The 20,950-nt window shown below is 45.2% G+C and overlaps 1 protein-coding gene across 1 annotated transcript; it reads left to right on the plus strand.

Moving 5' to 3' along the window:
• Nucleotides 1–189: 189 nt before the first annotated feature.
• On the plus strand, nucleotides 190–9,672 carry TRIR (telomerase RNA component interacting RNase). Its single transcript, XM_073622719.1, has 3 exons — nucleotides 190–870; nucleotides 4,730–4,810; nucleotides 8,017–9,672. The coding sequence occupies exons 1-3, from the start codon at nucleotides 406–408 to the stop codon at nucleotides 8,122–8,124; spliced, it is 654 nt and encodes a 217-aa protein (XP_073478820.1). The 5' UTR covers nucleotides 190–405; the 3' UTR covers nucleotides 8,125–9,672.
• The last annotated feature ends 11,278 nt before the right edge of the window (nucleotides 9,673–20,950 follow it).

Genomic DNA, 20,950 nt, shown 5'->3' on the forward strand with positions numbered 1-20,950 from the left:
CATTTTCATAAGCGGCGTCCTATTGATGGACTGCACGGCGCTTCTAATACAGGATTGGTTGGAAGTGATCATTGGGCACGTCAGGGAAAACACGCCCAGATGCGTCTTCGCAGTCGATCTTCTGATTGGATTTGTGCTTGCAAAAGCAGCGTACAGATTGGCTAGTTTTTCTGTCCATCTTCTCTCCTCTGTGGGCTCGTCATTACGTAGCGTCGTCGTGAGTAAGCTGCCATTGGCTGTTGCTTGCCAGTCACCGACTCTGCGTAAGTCTAGAAATTTCTTCTTGCGGGTTACCGCTGTCCGCCATCTTGGAAAAGCTTTCCCGCTGGTTTTCTGGCTTGAACGTTGCGGCCTAGAGACCGGGGCGGCTGTGGCGGAGTGTCGGTGAGGTCTGGAGGCTCCGGGATGGCAGAGGAGAGCCCACGGCCGGAGTCAGGGGAGGAGAGCGAGGGGGAGGAGGAGGGAGAGGAAGCCGCAGAGGCCCCGGTGTTAGAGAAGAAAGAGGAGGCTCCGGAGTCCGAGGAGGAAGAGGAGGCTGCCGCCACCCCCGAACCTCCACCACCGCCGCCCGAGGAGGAGGAAGAAGAGAAGGAGCAGGCCTCACCAGCCTCCACCGCGCCCCAGCCTCTCCTACCCACACCCCCGGCCTTCCCCCTCACCATGCCGGCCTACCCCGCCTACTACACCCCCGCGGCTCCGGCCTTCCCCTCCACCACCCCCGGGGTCAACGTCTTCGCCAACGACGGCAGCTTCCTGGAGCTCTTCAAGAAGAAGATGGAGCAAGGCCCGGCCGGGAGCAAAGAGGAGGCCGCCACCGCCCCGGAGGAGAAGAAACCCCCCGAGCCCCAGAAGAGGAAGCCTATCAGCTTTGTAAGATCCCCGGAGATTCACCCCTCCATTGTACTCATTCGTGTGGTCACCGGAATCCCACATCTTGGGTTGTCACCGGAACAGGAAGTGAGGGGAAATCTTCCAATGGGGACACTAGTTCTGAGGAGTCCCTCACTTTGGAAGGATTTTCTTGAACTTCCTGTTTTGGCTGTGAGACAGGAAGTGAGGAGAAATCGTCATTCAATGGGGACACTAGTTCTGGGGATTCTCTCACCTTGGAGGGATTTCCTCTCACTACCTGTTTTGGCTATGAGACAGGAAGTGAAGGGGAATCCCCCCAAATGGGGATGTTAGTGCTGGGGATTCCCTCGCTTTGGAAGGGTTTCCTCTCTTTTCCTGTTTTGGCTATGAGACAGGAAGTGAGGAGAAATCATCATTCAATGAGGACATTGGTGCTGAGGATTCCCTCACTTTGGAAGAATTTCCCCTCACTTCCTGTTTTGGCTATGAGACAGGAAGTGAAGGGGAATCCCCCCAAATGGGGATGTTAGTGCTGGGGATTCCCTCGCTTTGGAAGGATTTCCTCTCACTACCTGTTTTGGCTATGAGACAGGAAGTGAGGAGAAGTCGTCATTCAATAGGGACACAAGTTCTGGGAAGTCTCTCACCTTTGAGAGATTTCTTCCACTTCCTGTTTTGGCTAGGAGACAGGAAGTGAAGGGGAATCTCCCCAAATGAGGACATTAGTGCTGGGGATTCCCTCACTTTGGAAGGATTTCCTCACTTCCTGTTTTGGCTATGAGACAGGAAGTGAGGAGAACTCATTCAATGGGGACATTAGTTCTGAGGAGTCCCTCGCTTTGGAGGGTTTCCACTCCCTTCCTGTTTTGACTATGAGACAGGAAGTGAAGGGAAATCTCCTCAAATGGGGACACAAATGACAAAAAAAAAATACACTGACATGAGTTATACTCCTCCCTTACTCTATACAGAATAAACCGTTTTTGTATAGTGATGGATTCATTTCTATATAGTTCACAGGATAGCACAGTGGCTTAGTGGTACGTCTGCCTTTCTGCACTGGGGTCCTTGGTTTGAATCCCAATTAGGACACTATCTGCATGGAGTTTGCATGTTCACACTCCAAAGACATGCTGGTTAGGTTATCCACCTGCTGACCAGTCATGTACTTTGTACATCACCGGTCTTCAGGTGGTTGTATCAGGATGATGCCTGCGGCTCCTGGTACCGTTTTTTTTATAAAGCCGGCAATCGTCTCTCTTGTAATAACAATCGCTGGATTGCTATTACAAGCAGTGCGAAGGGACGTCCCCCTCCCGCCACCTTCTGGAGCTTGCTCGAGCTCTCCCGTCCGACCGGGAGACCTGAGCTACCAGCCGGCTCGTCCCCCTGCTGGCCAGACAGAGCCGGGATTGGCTGTTCTGTATAGTAACCCAGAAGCGATGACGTGACATCACTTCCAGTTCACTGGGATGTCATCGGTGCCATTTTCAAAATATCAAAGGCATTCAAAAACGCCAATCTCAGTGTTTTTGAACGCTTTTAAAGAGGAGCTCCTTCAGACAAACAGGCGGGGATTCCTCTTTTGGGTGGCGCTCCGCTTTTAGTGTAAAGGAGAGATGTGGGGTCTTGTGGATTCCGGATCCCTCCATAATGCGTACCTGTCAAATGCCTAATGCTGTCACAAGGATGTTTACATTCCTTATGACAGCAGTAAAAGTGATGGAAAAAAAACAAAGCAACAATGTTAAAAAATAATTTAAGTGAGCACTCGCACACAAAGACAAACGCGTACATTGGTCCCGCACACGAGCAAACAGCGATTGTCCCACACATAAGAGGTATTCCCGTGAAAGTCAGAGCATGGGCAGTAATTCTAGCACCAGACCTCTTCTGTAAATGGAAAGTGGCAACCTGTAAAGACTTTTAAAGTGTATTAAGAATAGTTAAATTTACATTGTTTGTCACCGTTGCACTGATTTGTGCAATTTTTAAGCACATCATCTATTTACTTGCTGTAACATCTTTTATATTACAAAAAAATTGGGTTATGTATTTTATTTTATTTTTGACAGCTGTGAGTGAGCGGAGAACAGCTCTGCACTTGTTGCTTGAATGAATTGGTGGAAATGCCAGATTAAGATCGTGAAGGGGACTGAATCGAGATCGCAAATTTTTTTTTTTATTTGTTTAATCATGCAGCTCTAGTCCGCGGGAGGACCGTACGTTGCACTCATGACTCAGATTATGGTTGCAATGCTCTTTGGGCTCCAGTGCAAAAATTTATTAAACATGTATTTTTAAAAATTTTTTTTAATTTTTTTATTTTTTTTTTAATGTTATTATTATGGGTGCGTTTATTGAATTTTTGCATCGGTTGGACTGCTTTTTAAGAAGTTCGTTCTCTGCTCATTTGGGCCAAATCAGTAGTTTTGGATTATTGGCCCTCTTGCAGTCACTCCCTCGCTGATCAGAATGGTGGAATCTCAGTCACTAGCAAGGAGCTGTGATGAGTAAACGCCTTTCTGAGGTAGTCAGATAAGTTCACCTTTAAAAATTTAATTCACTTTTATTTTTTTGACAGGTTAAAAAAAAATAAAAATTATTTTAGTTAATTTTTTTTTTTTTTTTTTTCCTAAGGAGCCTGCAGGGCATTGCATTTGTGATTAGCAGATCGTGGGTGCAATCTCAGGCTCCCGCAGACATGCAGCTTAGCTGTCTCCTTGTACAAGCAGGAAGTTACCTGAGAATAGGAAGAATCGGTCAACGACTAGAGCGCTCACCAGCGCCCTTGTAGTTTAATCAGAACTACAAGTTGTCAGCCGCAGTAGACGATGGTATTTGTAGTTTATTCATTCATAAGAAACTATGAATGAAAGATGCGGCTGTGTGGGTGGAGCCCCGTACAGAGAGGATCCGTTGTCACCAGTAAGAGGGGGGACGGGGGAGAGGTTGCGGATACTGGCACATGTTGCACCCTAAAAAATTTTATTGGTCAAATTCTGACCAATCTCCTCTTCCATCTCACCCATCTGTTAGCCGGTTAGTTGGCTTCATCAGGTGCATTGAATGGTGGGACTTGTGGAGCATAGGATAGTACTACCTGTCTACTTGTTCCTCCACAGGAGTCTGGATGGTCAGTTAGTGATGTCCTAAGTGGCCACAATTTTGGTTAATTTTTAGCAATAGCCAAGTTATCCAGGGCAAAATTTTAGTTTGTGTAAGGGGGGGGGGGGGGGGAGATATAGGATATGAGACCCTAGAGAATAAAATGGTGGTTGTTGCAATATTTTATGTTACACTATATTTGCGCAGCAGTCATTCAAATGCAATTTTTTGGGAAAAAATTACACTTCAATGAATTAAAAAAAAAAAAAAAAAAAACAGTGAAGCTAGCCCAATTTTTTTTTTTTTTTTTTTTTTTTTTTTTTTTTTTTTGTATAATGTGAAAGATTTTACGCTGCGAGAATCGTGATGTTTTTATTCTAAGCAAAAAAATTGCGATTCTCATTTTGGCCAGAATCGTGCAGCTCTAGCATATGTGTTTAATAAGTGCAAGGTTCATTACAATATGGATTCTTAAAACAAAGGTGCAAGCTGTCCTTTGGGGTTGTTTGACAGATGTAGTTGAGTGCATGCTAATTGAGAGAGAGTCCCCCTGTTCATATTCAGCTGACCTTTAAAGGCTTTAGCACCCCACAACTGGGATGTATAGAAGGAAGTGTGGAGAGTTGTTTGGTTTATTAAGCATTGCAGTTGGGGAGTGTCTTGTGCCTGTCTAACTGAGGCCTCCCTTATATTCTGTTATATAGAGGGACTCAGAGAGGCTGCAAGGGCTCGTATAACGGTTGCAGTCTTCTGTTCCTTCCACCCCCAGGTGGGCAGGCGTAGAGGAGGGGCGAAGCTGGCCCTGAAGACTGGCCTGGTAGCCAAGAAGCCAAAGACGGACGAGGAGGAGGTAAGAAGCTTCTACTTTGCATGTCCATGCTTCACATTTGTAAGAACAGTTGGAATGTGGTAACCAGTGTTCCCAGTACTTGTAATAAACTGGCAATTCTGGATACCTGTTTGTGAAACCCAATAGTTTGACTTAGAAGTGTTCATTTTTGTGTTACCTGGATGTGATGCAGAATGCTACGACTGCCTGATCTCCTGAGGGTCATTGTATTCATACTGTCTGATCCAGGAAGTCCAATACTTGCAGGTTTTCTGTTGCAAAACAAAAGAAAATTTATAAGGCCTCATGCACACTGGATATTTTTACAGCTGCTGTTTTTGGCTTTGGATGTTTTTTTTTGTGTTTTTCTACAGTCAATAAACTCCCCATCATGTTATCCTATGTGTGCATGCACACAGGCTGTTGTCAGCCGTTTTTGGCTTAGGCGTTTTTTGGCTTTAAAAAAAAAAAAACAAAACTAGTGGGCTCTGAGAGGAGTTTTTTCCAGCTGTTTTCAACTGTAGAAACACTCTAATGTTAAACGCTCAAATGCGGCTCACCAGAGTTTTTTGACGTTTTTGATCCATTGGTGGAAAAACGCTGTTGAAAAACGTTAAGCTCACTGCAAAGCTATTGGCGTTTTTTAGAACCTTATTTTAACGTCCAGTGTGCATGAGGCCTAAAAGCTGTACAAAATTTCCCCAGCACACTTTCCAGCTAATCAAAAAAAAAAAAAAACAAACTACAACTACTGACTGGCTTAGTATTACCAATTCCGTAACATTTCTACCCATTAAAATGTAATAAAAAAATTTCAGCTATTAAATGGAATTTTACTCGCCTGTTCTCCAGGAGCTCCACGGCGGCTGCTGACATTTTCAGCTGGGTGGCTTCTCTGGGTGTCAATCCCGTTGGCCGTGCCAAGATGAGGTAGCTCGGTGGCAAACCATCTTGCATTGAGCTTTTTAAATATATGTGAAGCTTAATGCTGAATCAAGGCACCTCTGAATAGTGTGGCCCCATAACTCAAAACTTGTATCTAACTATGGGATATTTTATAGCAATGTATGGAGAGCAGGCAGGGTAACATGGAGGCAGCCCTCATCTCCAGAAAAGGTACAACCACACACCAGAACCCAACATTACTCTGGGCATTGCTGCAGAGTCTCTGTGTTTCTGACTGTTGAGTGTTTTATATACCATAATTACTCTGGTACCATTTATTTTGCAAGTACCACCTTGATCCTTGTTTTAATTGCTCACATTTGCTTTTAAAATGTAACTTGGACTTAATGTACACGGGTCGTTTTGAAGCCTCTCCTGAACGATTTAACTTGACAGATAGTAACCGACATTTAAAAACGGCATTTTTGCTGCAATTACATGCCGCGTTTTAGAAGCATTTTTTTTTTTTCAAATAGTCAAAAATATATCTCCATTAAAAATGCCTGAAAAACGAAATGCAAGTTACCACTTTTACAAGCTGTTACAGGCATTTCAAATGCCTCTGAACATTCGTCCTTAACACTTTTTTTTTTTTTTTCTTTCCAAAAAAATGCTTCTAAACTGCCTATAAATGACCCTGTGTACATGTACTGATAAGATAACTTGGAGGAGAGTTCAGCTGAATAAAAAACCCAACTGCTCCTAAATGTCTGTTTTACCAGCAGCACTTTACATGAGACCTTCTTGTAACATTTTTAGAACGTCTACCCAAAATAGAATTAAAATCTCCTCTTCTATGAAAAAATCCACATAAACAATTTAACAGGCTGCACCCCCTCCAGAATACTTCCTTCATGAATGGGCACTAATCTGCTAGTAAACAAATCTTGCTGAAAATAGGCTTTCCTTGAGGCTGCGTTCACACTGCTGCGGTGCGGGAACGCAGCGAATTTACTGCGGGATCCCGCATCGCACCAACTCGCACGGCAGTTCACACTGTCATTCACACTGCCATATGCGAACTGCTGGGGAGTGTCATACAATGTTAATGACACCCCCAGTTCAGCCCGCATATCGCATTGCGAACTGACAATTCGGACATGTATTGGATCGCATAGGTGTGAACACCCATGCGATCCGATTCTGGTCCGAACAAAAAAAGGGTCCTGTGCGAGTTTGGACCGAATGCAGTGCGATATCAGCCATACTATCTGTATGGCTGATATCGCACAGCACAGACATCGCATGTGATGTGAACAGCAGTGCACTGCGAATCACATACAATGTCTGCCACCGCAGCAGTGTGAACCCAGCCTAAAAGAACTGAATCTGTTTGCCTTAACGCAATCCGTCTGATCTAATTTAAAGGATAAGTTCAACATTCATAACAAGTTGTATGAAAGGACCAGCTCCCGCTTCCCCACTTTGATAGCTAGTGGGTGAGGGATCTCCCCCCCCCCCCCCCCCCCTAGCTTTAACAATTAAAAAAAAAAAAAAAAAAAGTGGCTGTGCAGAGCTCCTCCCTCCCAGTGTCATCACTCATTCACGGTGTCCTGTGAATGGAAAACTAAAAGTCCTGACCACCTTTTAGTGGCTGTTGGCTTGCAGCTTTCAATGAACTACAATGGCGCTGTGGTAGTTCATATATATATTTTTTTTTTTTCTTCCTGTTGGCGTATATCGGCTTGCTTGTATGAGGTACTGGCAAGCAGGTACACTGACAGGTCTGTAGGAGACCTGCATGGCATCAGCGATCTGCTGATCACTGGTGCAATGCTTTACAATACCTACAGTGTCCAGCAACAAAAAATAACTGTACCCTTTTTTCTTTTTTTTTTTTTTTTTTTTCTCTTCCCCTGCATATATTTTTTTGTCAAAAGCTGTACTTGTCTTTTTAAAGTGGGTACAGACGAATTTAATTTTGATCTGTGTGTGTGGTCCTCTGTTTGACAGAAGTTCATCATTTGACTTTTGTTGCGTGGTCACGATGGAACACTTTCATCGACCACCAGCTGCGGCCGCTGATTGGTGTATTCTAGCAGAGAGTCCAACTGTCTGAATATAATGTTGCAGCAGCGAGGCTTTCTCCATCCACCTTGTTTGTGTGGCTGGGGGGGATCCCTTTCTTTTCTTCCCTTTTTACCATGTATATCCAGTTTGAATACACTAAGCATCTTCTAAGGGAGACCCCTTTTATTATACCTTGTTTTAAAAATTATTTATTAATTGTGCCTCACTGTAATATACTACTTTTTTTTTTTTTTTTTTTTTTTTTCCTCCAGGTTGTGGTACAGAAAGGAGGGGCTTGGGCACAGTACATGGCAGAAGTTAAAAAATACAAAGCCCACCAGTGCAGTGATGACGACAAAACTCGACCGCTTGTCAAATAACACAGAAAAATGTATGGACTTGTGCCGAGTGAATTTAGGGGGTGGCTTTGGATTCCCAAACCCAAGAGTAATTCTTTCCCAACACCAGCTGCATATACTGCAGGATCCTTCTGCTGGCCCCCAAATGTCACCTTGGAGTGTATATTGTTGATCTGTTTTGGACTTGCTAATTTTACCAAGGAGAGAAGAGACTTTCCTAGTGGGTGCTAAAATGCTGTGCTGGTGAAATGCTCACTCCTCAAAGAGGATGCTTTTCCTTACCTGGACTCTTAGAGCACCTTTTTTCCCCTAACCTGTCTGCTGCTGCAGAATGGAGGAATATAAACTTTGTTTTTGTTTTTTATTTGTGTTGTGGGCATGACTTCTTTCACTTCATTTGTAACAATGCTTGCATTCAGATCAATATCAATGTAGAATGTTGCCCTGTGACATGAAAGGTAACCTGACCCTAATTACATTCCCATCCTAGCAAATTTTTTTTTTTTTTTTTTTTTTTTTTTAGTTTCCCTTTTAGGCTGGGTTCACACTAACCACGGCTCGAAGCAGGGGGGTCCGGTGCGTGTCTGTTCACCGTTTTCAGGAGCGAATCATCAGGTCTAAATTAGCTCAGGCCTGAGACGGAGCCAAAGACGCACATGACCCTTTTCCAGTGCAGACTGCAGCCACCCCGGAGATGTGTGAACCGGCTCCATTGAGATCCGGTCACACTCTCCTGTCGTGCGAATTGGATGCGGAGAAACACGCATCCAATTTGGGTAAGTGTGAGCGTGACCTTGAGGGCAATGTTACCCTTACCACAAGCTGCATAGTACCCATTCACCACAGTTGTAGCTTCTGGAACATGATTGGCAGCCTAGCCCTCTCTGCTACAAGCACTACCAAATACCGCTCCAGTGAAGAGGAATTGTACCCCAAAGTATGCTGGGAAACCAGCACTACTGCAAGTGTTCACTACTTCAGTCCCCCACAGTGTTCACTGTTTTTTTTCCTGCTACCTTCAGGTCACTACTATGTAGTAACATAGCAGTCAGCAGGAGGATCGACAGCCCAGTGGGGGACACGCTATCTGTTACTCAAAAGTGTTGGGTAACAATGGTGCCTAGGGCTTAAAAAGACCACAAAGATTTTACATGCTGCCCACCTGAGAAGTAAGTATTTTAGCAGTTTCTACTGCAGCTGGCTGTAAGTTTTTTTTTTTTTTTTTTTTTTTTTTTTTTTTTTTTTTTTGAGATGTAACCAGGTTTTTTTTTAGGATCACCCCATGGGCCCACAAAACTAGGGTGCTTAGTTTGTACAAGGCTGCCTGGACGCCTCAGGCTTTGGGGTTCTGGGACATCACATGTATTTTAATGCAATACTCCCAGCCTCTTCTAACCCTACCCTTGTTCCTATTTATAGGAAACGAGTTACAGTCCCAATATCTCAATGAAATCCTGATTTGATCTGTAGCAGGTTCTGCTGAAGTAATTGCCTGTGTATGGACAGGCCCTGTGTTATTCTTTTCCCATTATGCTTGTTCTCCAAAAATAAATTTCTTCTCTACCATGAGTGTTTATCACAAAGATTTAAATCACTACAGGGATCTTTATACCGTCTTCCTCTGCACCTTTTGATGGATATAGTGAGCGTGCCTGTTATTTTGAAAATCATGTCCTATTTCAGATTTATTTACTAAAGAGACCCGATCACCACCTTTAACTAACTTAAAGCGGTAGTAAAAAAGAATTCCCAGCAAGCATAAGACCACTATGATTTGCATTTGTAAACACAGGGATACACTGTAGACTCGTAACAGGTTTGTGCAGCTTGTTTTCCTATTTCTGTTCTTCGTTGTGGTTGCTTTCTGATCCTTTCCACGCTTGTACTTCCGCCTTTCCAGTATGTAATTGGCAGAATCTTGCCTGTGCACAATGAACGAGAACCAAGCCTCGATTTCATGTAAAACCCGGCAATAGAATGTGCAATCCCCTTGCTCCCTGTACGCTCCCCCCCCCCCCCCCCCCCCCCCCCCGAGAGATCTAGTCACATGGGGTGTTTCACGATGTTGTGAATGGTCAGCATAACTCCACAGCATTGCAATCACGCAAGAGTGCTGACAGAGGCATGGCATATAAATGCACAGACTGACGGCACTCTGGCTGTGCCCGTAATTGGGGAAAAAATGGACATGTGAAAGCGATGTCATTGACAGAAACATCGGGCGATATCTCCTAAATGGCACAGGTTTAAATACTTTTAAAGCCACCTACTTGTAAGTCATTTTATACTACTTTACACGGTGTGCAGTTGCCTAGGAGAAATTATTATTATACAGGATTTATATAGCACCAATAGCTTGTGCTGTGCAACATGAGGACAGACAGTACAATTACAATACAATTCAATGGAGGAATTAAAAGGCCCTGCTTGTTAGAGCGTACAATCTAGGAGTTTACTACCGCTTTAAGCTGGCAATAGTGAGAAGTGGCAAAACACCTCTGAAAGTGTCAGATTGTTGGAGGGTTAAAAATTCACTCCTCCTTGCTACATTATCGATCTTTGTTCCAAGCACAGCCTTGCATAATCTGCACTTGGAGTATAGAGACTGAACAGGAGCAGAGCCACGTCATTCGAGTGACAGACCATTGCTGCTGGGGCCAGGGCCGCCATCAGAAATGTTGGGGCCCCTTACACAGCTTTAGAGATTGAGCCCCCCCCCCAGGGACTGATCATAAACATTCCCCACTTGCCTGCTCTCTGGCTGTCCCACCAAGTCTGCCCACTGGCCATTCCACAAAGGCTCTTCCCATGTCCTCCTCCTTCTCCATCCCATGCCCTCCTGCAATCCCATCTCATGTACTCCTTCTCCAGTCCCATCTCCTCCATCCCACATCCTTGTCCTCCTGCAGTCCCATCTCCTCCATCCCATGTACTCTTACTCGAGTCCCATCTGCTCCATCCCATGAACTCTTCAGTCCCATCTCTTCCATCCAGGGGCGGACTGACAACTCATAGGGCCCCCAGGCAATAGGAGATTATGGGGCCCTCAGGCAATAGATTATGGGGCCACACAGTATACACACACACATACAGTACACACACACACAGAATACACATACACACACTGAAAAGGTACTGGAGAGGCAGGGGAACTATTTTTGAAAAAACACAGATTTTTACATACTGTCCCTGGTTTTATTGAGGCTGGCAACCCTGATGGGGCCCCTTAGTGGCATGGGACCCTCGGGCAGTGCCCGACTGGTCAGTCCGCCCCTGCCCCCGAGCATAGTGTCCAGGTCATATGACCCCCCCCCTTTGTCTTGGCCCTGGTTCCAGTCATATGCTCTATTGATCTACTGAACATCCTTCCCCCGTCCATAGATCTCCTGCTCTGTATGTACAATTGCTCATGCCCCATATCTGGGGAAAAAGGAAAAATTGTAACAGGGAACAAAAGGGGATAAAATGGAAATATGGCGGAACACCGCATGCCGCTGTGACAAATTTCCACCATATAAAATTAGTTTCTGTTCACATCTGCGCGTTCCGGTAATGCGCACAGAAATGCACGTCTCCATGCGATCCTGGAACATGCAAAAATATGTGCCTCGTGCTTGTAGTGCCATTTATTGTATGGCAGGTGAGACGCCAACACAACAAATGTGGCAAAATCCGCTGTAAGTAAAACAAACCAAAACACACCATAAACTACTTTTCCCTGCTTGTCGCGCATAGGGAAGTGCACGGAAATCGATGGGCTGCTCTATACTTGTTGGGCAAAAAAATTGAAAATGGGTGTTTGCCATCCAGGTGTATGTCAGAGGTGTAACTGGGGCCTTCATCATTTCACCAACTATGGAATGCTTGGAGAGCAGAAATCAGCATTTAGCACATGTGCAAAAATGGAGAAAAAAAAATGTCCAACAGTGAAAGGGCTAAAATGACCCTCAAAATTACTATCTGAGCGCTCACCCCTCCCCCCTCGTCTGGCAGTGGCAGTTGCTCGGGTCTGCAGACACAACACACCCCTCCCCCCATAGCCCCATGTGTATTGTGCTGCACCCTCTTTTGGACCAAGTCCCCACCATCCTCCACATACCAGCTAAAATAGAACTGAAGACAAACTTTTTTTTTTCATTTACAATAGATTAAGGGAGGGCTATAACCTCTGTCAGGTTTTTTTTGCCATCTGTGTCCCCATTGGGGGGGGATTTCCCTTCACTTCCTTTCCCATAGCCAAAAAAGAAGTGAGAGAAATCCCTCAAAGTGACATAATTCCCGGGTGTCACCAGAACTAGTGTCCCCATTGGAAGATTTCCCCTCTATTTCCTGTTCTGGTGACAACCAAAAATCTGGAATCTTTCACTTTTGGTGGAAATGGTAAACATGAAAAACAGAGGGAGTGACTTTCCCTAAAGGGGGCGTAGACATCAATAAAAACCCGACAGGGATTCTAATCCCTCTCCACTCCATCCAACACTAACAATAAGAACGTTTTCCTTTATTTATAACTGAACATATGGGTGAGAAATGGAAAATTATTATTTGTGTGTGTAGGGGGAGGGGGTACTTGGTTTGACAGTTAACCACTTGCCACCCAGGCTGATTCTGACATTTCTCTCCTACGTGTAAAAATCATCATTTTTTTGCTAGAAAAATTGCATAGAACTCCCAAACATATTTTATTTATATATATATATATATATATATGTGTGTGTTTTTTAGCAGAGACTCTAGAGAATAAAATGGCAGTCGTTGAATCTGTTTATCTTGCACTGTATTTGCGCAGCAATTTTTCAAATGTGTTTTTAAAAAAAAAAAAAAACAGTTTCATGGTTTAAAAAAAAAAAAACAGTAAAGTTAGCCCAATTTTTTTGCGTAATGAGAAAGATGAAGTTACGCAGAGTAAATAGATACCTAACATGTCACGCTTGCGCACGCTTGTGGAATGGCGGCAAACTTCCGTACTTAAAAATCATTGATGTCGGCTGTAAAGCCAATGGACCACGCCGGAAAAAAGAACACAGGGCTGGTAAGTTTGATGGATATTGATATTATATTATATATTATATTCCTCCCATTGATGACAATCACACACCCCCCATATGTACACATGTATAGGGATGGCCATAATAGACATTGCTGGCTTTTGTCTTGTAAACACCATTCTGAGGATTTACTTTTAAATCAAGAGAAGCAAGCAGCTATTTTTAGATCTGTTTACTCTGAGCCAAGTCCCCCCCCCCCCCCCCCCCTATTTTTCCAACTGTCACCTACTAACTGACTTTTTTTTTTTTTTTTTTGAACAAGCCTTGCATGCCACTTATTACAGGCTGGACTGATGACCCCAGTGCCACCCAGCAAAATGGCAGAGATTTACAATATGGAAAGAAAAAGGACCCCACATACACGTTTAACCCCTTGTTACCCACATAACACGTATACATAGTCCCCAAATTAAAAAAAATAAATATTCCACATAAACTGTTTTTAGCTGCACATGTAGCAAAGCCATAGGCTGAGAATGTATTTTCATTTACAATAGGAGTCGTTCTATAATATTAAACAATTGCCATACATTACAGTGATGGTGAAGCTTGTTCTTTTATTTTTTACCTGCTCTGTGCAATGCCGAGAAAGGAAAAAAAAAAAACAAGCTGCCTCATGCACACTGGACGTTATAACAAAGGTATAAAAATGCTAGTAGCTTTGCAGTGAGTTTTTCAACGTTTTTGCAATAGTGTTTTGTTTTTTTTATAGCATTTGCCTTTTTTTGGCTTTTTTTTTTTTTTTACTGAGCCAGTGAGGAGCAAGGAGCAAAAAAAAAAAACCACACTTGTAGGAAGCATGTCCACTGATCCCAAGGTTTTGCAAGCTGCGGGACTTTAAAGAGGCGCTCCAGTCTCCCCCCAAAAAATTTAAAGTCAGCAGCTACAAATACTATAGCTGCTAACTTTTAATATAAAGACACTTTACCTGCCCAAACATCCAGAGCTGTCCTCACCTGATCCGATTCTTCAATCCCAGCCTCTTCTATATAAATTCACCAGAGCAATCCGGTAGATTGATATAAAAGAGGCTGGGATTTTAGGTTAAATTATAAGAAACAGCAGAGCTCTCAGCCCGAAAGTGAAGAAATTGTCTCCTTTCTGCAGTGGCGCCCCCCGCCACCCACCCACCCACTCCCCTCCCCACTGAACTAATGGGGCCAGGAGAAGTATTTCTTTTAATGGCTCCAGATTTTTTCAGAAGTAGGGAGTCCCATTTGCTGCTGCAGTGTTCTGGTCTCAGGGCTGATAAATGACACACTTTCTTGACAAAACTGCCACTCAACAAAGCCTCTGCTTAGCTGGTCTGATGATTCAACAAACCCCTGTCACACTGTACAGCCAGGCAGGTGACACCACTACTTCCTGTCACAACTTCCTTTGTGACCCGCCCACTCATTTAACTATGAAAGTGCATCATCATACTGCTAAAAATAATACACAACCAGATCACAATGAGCCGCTACCTAAGATCTTATCACTGCGCCAAAGAGAAACCTTATATATATATATATATATATATATATATAGCGGCCACTTTAAAAGAAATGATATAATAAAACAGCATCTACTAAACATAGATTAAAAGTAAATAGTGGCGCTAGGTAATGCGATAACATAAACAATACACATATATATTACACACCCAGTAAGTAGCAATGTGCAAACAATAAATATGCAAAAACAGAGATAGTCCATAAGCTGTGATATTAACCCCTTCCCGCCGACTGTACGCAGATATGCGTACTCGGCTTTCCGGGGTTATACCAGGGTGATGCCCGCAGCTGCAGGCATCATCCCGGTACCGTTGTTTACAGCGGGCGATCGGCTACCCGAGTATAACAACCGATGCGGCTTAAAGCCGCTCGGTTGTTATACCAGAGGAGTGGGAGGGGACATGCCCAGGGACTGTGACGGCATAAGGGGGCGGGGTCACCGCCTATATAAGTCCGTTGCGGAGCGTTCAGAGACCATTCCAGCTGGAGAGAGCATCGTGTCAACATCTCTGGAAGAGAAGAGGGAAGAAGACGATCCAGAAGTCCGGACCACCGCTGGCAAAAGAACGGCAGAAGATAGTGGTGGAGCCGGCAGAGGATGCGGACACCGGAAGAAGACGCCGGAGAGACCCCCGAAGTCAGAAGAAGACCCCGGAGCTACCTAATAAATTACTTTAAAAACCTGTGTACTGTGTTTTTTATTGACACTTTTTTGCCTAGGTGAATGGGTAGGGGTACCATATACCCCATACTCATTCACATAGGGTGGGGGGTCGGAATCTGGGGGCCCCCCTTATTAAAGGGGGCTCCCGGATTCCGATAAGCCCCCCGTCCACAGACCCCAACAACCAACGGCCAGGGTTGTCGGGAAGAGGCCCTTGTCCTCATCAACATGGGGACAAGGTGCTTTGGGGTGGGGGGGGGCCCGCAGGGCCCCCCCCATGCCCCAAATCACCCACCCCCCATGTTGAGGGCATGCGGCCTGGTACGGTCCAGGAGGGGGGGGTGCTCGCTCGTCCCCACCCCCATTCCTGACCTGCCGGGCTGCGTGCTCGGATAAGGGTCTGGTATGGATTTTGGGGGGACCCCCACGCCGATTTTTCGGTGTAGGGGGTTCCCCTTACAATCCATACCAGACCTAAGGGCCTGGTATGCCCCTGGGGGGGAACCCACGCCAGTTTTTTTATTTGAAACTTGGCGTGGAGTTCCCCCTTATGATTCATACCAACTACTGTATGTTTTCATTTGTTAATGCCAAAAATGTGGCAAAGTAGTACTGCTCCCAAATCGCGGTAAAATCGCACCGCAAAATCGCGGTAAAATCGCGCGACTTTGAAGTCGTATAAGTGTGAAAGGGGCCTATATCTTATAAAAATGTTATATAATGGACTGTTTCCCATCCTCCTTTCATGTGTGTACCACTGCCATATCCGGTGTGCCACCTGGTCTGTCGGCCAGTGACACACGGTGCTAGATGTCATCCCTGTGCCGAAAATACACAGTGTGAGATGCCACCTGTGCACAGGGGCCTGTTATGCTTGGAGTAACAGCACAGGGTATCTACAGAGGCAAACTAAAGCCAGTCATACATGGATTCAAGTTCAGCAAAGATCAGGATCAATGCAGCTACAACAATGGTCTTGGTATTATTCTTTTTCTGTGAGCGATTTCCTATTTGGAAAAAAATGGTCCAAGTGGCTCTACAGCCTCTTGATCACTTTTACAGATGGCGGAAGGGGGACCTGCCCTCCCTCCACCTTTACCGGGCTCTCCTGTCCCATCGGGGAGCCCGGTACCCATATAACCGCTCTAATCACAATCACTGTGAAAGAGTTCCTTCCCCTCTTCTGTTACATTACTTTTGGTTTGATTAGAAGCCATTACTGGCTTGTACAGCATCTCATCAAACTGATCTTGCTTTGATCAGATGCCTTGGAGGCCAGAGGAGAGATATGGGCACAATTGACCCCAGATTTCTCAAAAAAACAGGATATGTCACAGCCCATGAATGTTGTTCATCCCTTGCAATAGCAATAAAGTTGATCCAAAAAAAAAAAAAAGTACAGTGTAAAAAAATTTAAAAGTGTAAGCGCCCCATACACCCATGCTCATGCACAAATGTAAACACGCATGTAGGTCCTGCATACTTATGTAAACAGTGACCACACCACACAGAGGCGAAGCTTGAAGCTTGTGGGCCCCGATGCGAAAGTTGACCTGCCCCCCCCCCCCTCCCCCCACCGTGCGTGCAGATACATCCACCGCACACCAAGATACTCAAAGTGGCTTAATAGTTTTGAGTTCCCAGAGTTCCTCTTTACATCAGAGTACATAGATCACCGCTGGCGAATCAGAGGACAGGGACTCCTGGCAGGTCACTTGGCAGAGCTCCTTTCCCATACCAGCACTGTATGCAGCTCCCCCCACCCACACTACACAGGGCTGAAATCACATTCCTTTACACACAGTCTCTCAGTCTTCACAGGCTGTTTCTGACTTTTATGTTGCCCTTCTGACCTGTGAAATTCTCTGGTCAGAACGGCAGTGTAGTTGCAGTAGGCAGATACATCCTGTGCAGATCATGGCTAACTGGCTGTGTTATAAAGGAACGTGATTTCAGTCCTGCGGAGGAGGAGCAGTATAGAGTGCTGTAATGGGAAAGGAGTTCAGCAGCCGGCATAGTATCCAGGGCAGAGGGGGTGGTCAGGGGGCTTTGGGGGGGGGGGGGGTGCAACTTAGATCTGGGAGGGCAAAGCCATGTGACATAAAATCTGGAGTCTGTAGCAATTCAAGGGCCCCCTGAGGAGGTGTTAAGGGATTTGTTTTAGCAATTTCTGAAGGTTTCTCTGTCAGTGTTGGCAGGTATTGGGGGAAGGTCACCTCCTGGAGGTGTGTGTCTTTTTCCCAGTTGTCAGGGAAGTGGGGTAAGCGGACATCCCTGAGTGGGGGGGTACAGAGAATCCCAGCTGGTGATTAAAAGACACTGAGCGGTGTCTTACCTCATCAGTGACATCGTTCCTATCATGGCTATAGGACGGCTATATGTGGGGCCCTAGGGCAGATCAGAGCTGGACTTTGTGGAGGATATGATAATATGACAGGGAGGCTGCTGGGGCCCCCTGGAGCTAGGGATGGGGTTGCGATTGTGACCCCTGCAACCCCTTATGCTACGCCCATGGTTATAGGGAAAGACTGCGAGCACTGAACTTATTCTCTCTGGAGAAGAGATACTTGAGAGGGGATATGATTTCAATGTACAAATACTGTACTGGTGACCCCGCAATAGGGATAAAACTTTTCCACGCAAGGGAATTTAAAAAGACACGCGGCCATTCACTAAAATTAGAAGAGAAGCGGTTTAACCTTAAACTGCATAGAGGGTTCTTTACTGTACGAGCAGTAAGGATGTGGAATTCTCTGCCACAAGTAGTGGTTTCAGCGGGGAGCATCAATAATTTCAAAAAACTATTAGATAGGCACCCAAACGACCACAACATACAGGGATATACAATATAATATTAACATAAAAGCACACACTGGTTGGACTTGATGGACTATGTAACTATGTAACCTCCTGCTCTCTTGTCTCCTCCTCCAATGCTTGTCTCCAGGACATCTCCAGAGCCTCTCCCATCCTCTGGAACTCTTTACCTCAATCTGTCCGGCAATCTCCTACTCTGGCCAGCTACAGGCGATCCCTGAAAACTCATCTCTTCAGGGAAGCCTATCACACCTCCACCTAACTACTGAACTTTTAACTCTTCCATCATCCCTCGGGCCTCACAGTTATTACCTTTTGTACCACTTGCCCCACCCTATTAGATTGTAAGCTCTTAGATACACTATTTTATTGTACTGTCTTCCTTTCTATTTTAAAGCACTGTCCAAACTGTTGGCGCTTTATAAATCCAGTATAATAATAATAATTTGAGAAACTTTGGTGATTAATATCAGGGTTGCACTGATACCAATGTTGGTATTAGTTTCGGTGCCGATACTAGGCATTTTCGTGAGTATCGGTACTCGTGAAAATGAGCTGATACCAGAAACCGATACTTGAAGACGAACGCCTCCTCATCCCCTCCAGCAGCAGGGATCAGAGCAGTTGCAGGGTCGCTTCCAGCTGACGTTACTTCCGGGCCCTGCAATCCATGCTGGTCCCGGCAGCGCGGCTGTCCTCTGGGTGTCTCCATCTGTGGCTGCCCTCTGCTGGCCGGACCGGGATCTACACTATGGACCTATATCTGGCTAGTATTGTTATTCAGAGCACCCTACATCCAGAAACCCTTCCCTCCAGCACAGCAGTGGTAAGAATATGCCCCAATCTAGGGGGGTACTGGGGAGGGGGGCTCCCCCTTCCAAGCCCTTCACCACCCCTGATGCTTGCCAGCAGTCTCCCATCTTGAGCACAGCACTAAGAGCTCCGCCTCCCTATCCCATTCCTCTTCAGCTACCATGTGCACAGTACAGTATCTAACAAAAGTGAGTACACACCTCACATTTTTGTAAATATTTTATTCTATCTTTTCATGTGACAACACTGAAGAAATGACACTTTGCTACAATGTAAAGTAGTGAGTGTACAGCTTGTATAACAGTGTAAATTTTCTGTCCCCTCAAAATAACTCAACACACAGCCATTAATGTCTAAACCGCTGGCAACAAAAGTGAGTACACCCCTAAGTGAAAATGTCCAAATTGGGCCCAAAGTGTCAATATTTTGTGTGGCCACCATTGTTTTCCAGCACTGCCTTAACCCTCTAGGGCATGGAGGTCACCAGAGCTTCACAGGTTGCCACTGGAGTCCTCTTCCACTCCTCCATGATGACATCACAGAGCTGGTGGATGTTAGAGACCTTGCGCTCCTCCACCTTCTGTTTGTGGATGTCCCACAGATGCTCAATAGGGTTTAGGTCTGGAGACATGCTTGGCCAGTCCATCACCTTTACCCTCAGCTTCTTTAACAAGGCAGTAGTTGTCTTGGAGGTATGTTTGGGGTCATTATCGTGTTGGAATACTGCCCTGCGGCCCAGTCTCCGAAGGGAGGGGATCATGCTCTGCTTCAGTATGTCACAGTACATGTTGGCATTCATGGTTCCCTCAATGAACTGTAGCTCCCCAGTGCCGGCAGCCCTCATGCAGACCCAGACCATGACACTCCCACCACCATGCTTGGCTGTAGGCAAGACACACTTGTCTTTGTACTCCTCACCTGGTAGCCGCCGCACATGCTTGACACCATCTGAACCAAATATGTTTATCTTGCTCTCATCAGACCACAGGACATGGTTCCAGTAATCCATGTCCTTAGTCTGCTTGTCTTCAGAAAACTGTTTGCGGTCTTTCTTGTGCATCATCTTTAGAAGAGGCTTCCTTCTGGGACGACAGCCATGCAGACCAATTTGATGCAGTGTGCGGCGTATGGTCTGAGCACTGACAGGCTGACCGCCCACCCCTTCAACCTCTGCAGCAATGCTGGCAGCACTCATACGTCTATTTCCCAAAGACAACCTCTGGATATGACGCTGAGCACATGCACTCAACTTCTTTGGTCGACCATGGCGAGGCCTGTTCTGAGTGGAACCTGTCCTGTTAAACCTCTGTATGGTCTTGGCCACCGTGCTGCAGCTCAGTTTCAGGGTCTTGGCAATCTTCTTATAGCCTAGGCCATTTTTTTATGTACAGCAACAATTCTTTTTTTCAGATCCTCAAAGAGTTCTTTGCCATGAGGTGCCATGTTGAACTTCCACTGACCAGTATGAGAGAGTGAGAGTGATAACGCCAAATTTAACACACCTGCTCCCCATTCACACCTCAGACCTTGTAACACTAATGAGTCACATGACACTGGGGAGGGAAAATGGCTAATTGGGCCCAATTTGGACAATTTTCACTTAGGGATGTACTCACTTTTGTTGCCAGCGGTTTAGACATTAATGGCTGTGTGTTGAGTTATTTTGAGGGGACAGCAAATTTACACTGTTATACAAGCTGTACACTCACTACTTTACATTGTAGCAAAGTGTCATTTATTCAGTGTTGTCACATGAAAAGATATAATAAAATATTTACAAAAATGTGAGGGGCGTACTCACTTTTGTGAGATACTGTGTGTATATATATATATATATATATATATATATCTCAGCCATGACCTAGTGATCACATGCAGGCCGAAGGTTTCATTGATAAAATAAGCCTTTAGGCTTATCTTTTGGTAGATGAACACTACCATCTCTGTGCTGCAGTGGGATCTGAATTGACATCCATTGAAAAGTTTATTTGTGAGATACAAGTAGAAAT

The sequence above is a fragment of the Aquarana catesbeiana genome, linkage group LG03 (assembly GCF_042186555.1).
Source record: "Aquarana catesbeiana isolate 2022-GZ linkage group LG03, ASM4218655v1, whole genome shotgun sequence".
In the NCBI taxonomy this organism is placed as follows: Eukaryota; Metazoa; Chordata; class Amphibia; order Anura; family Ranidae; genus Aquarana; species Aquarana catesbeiana.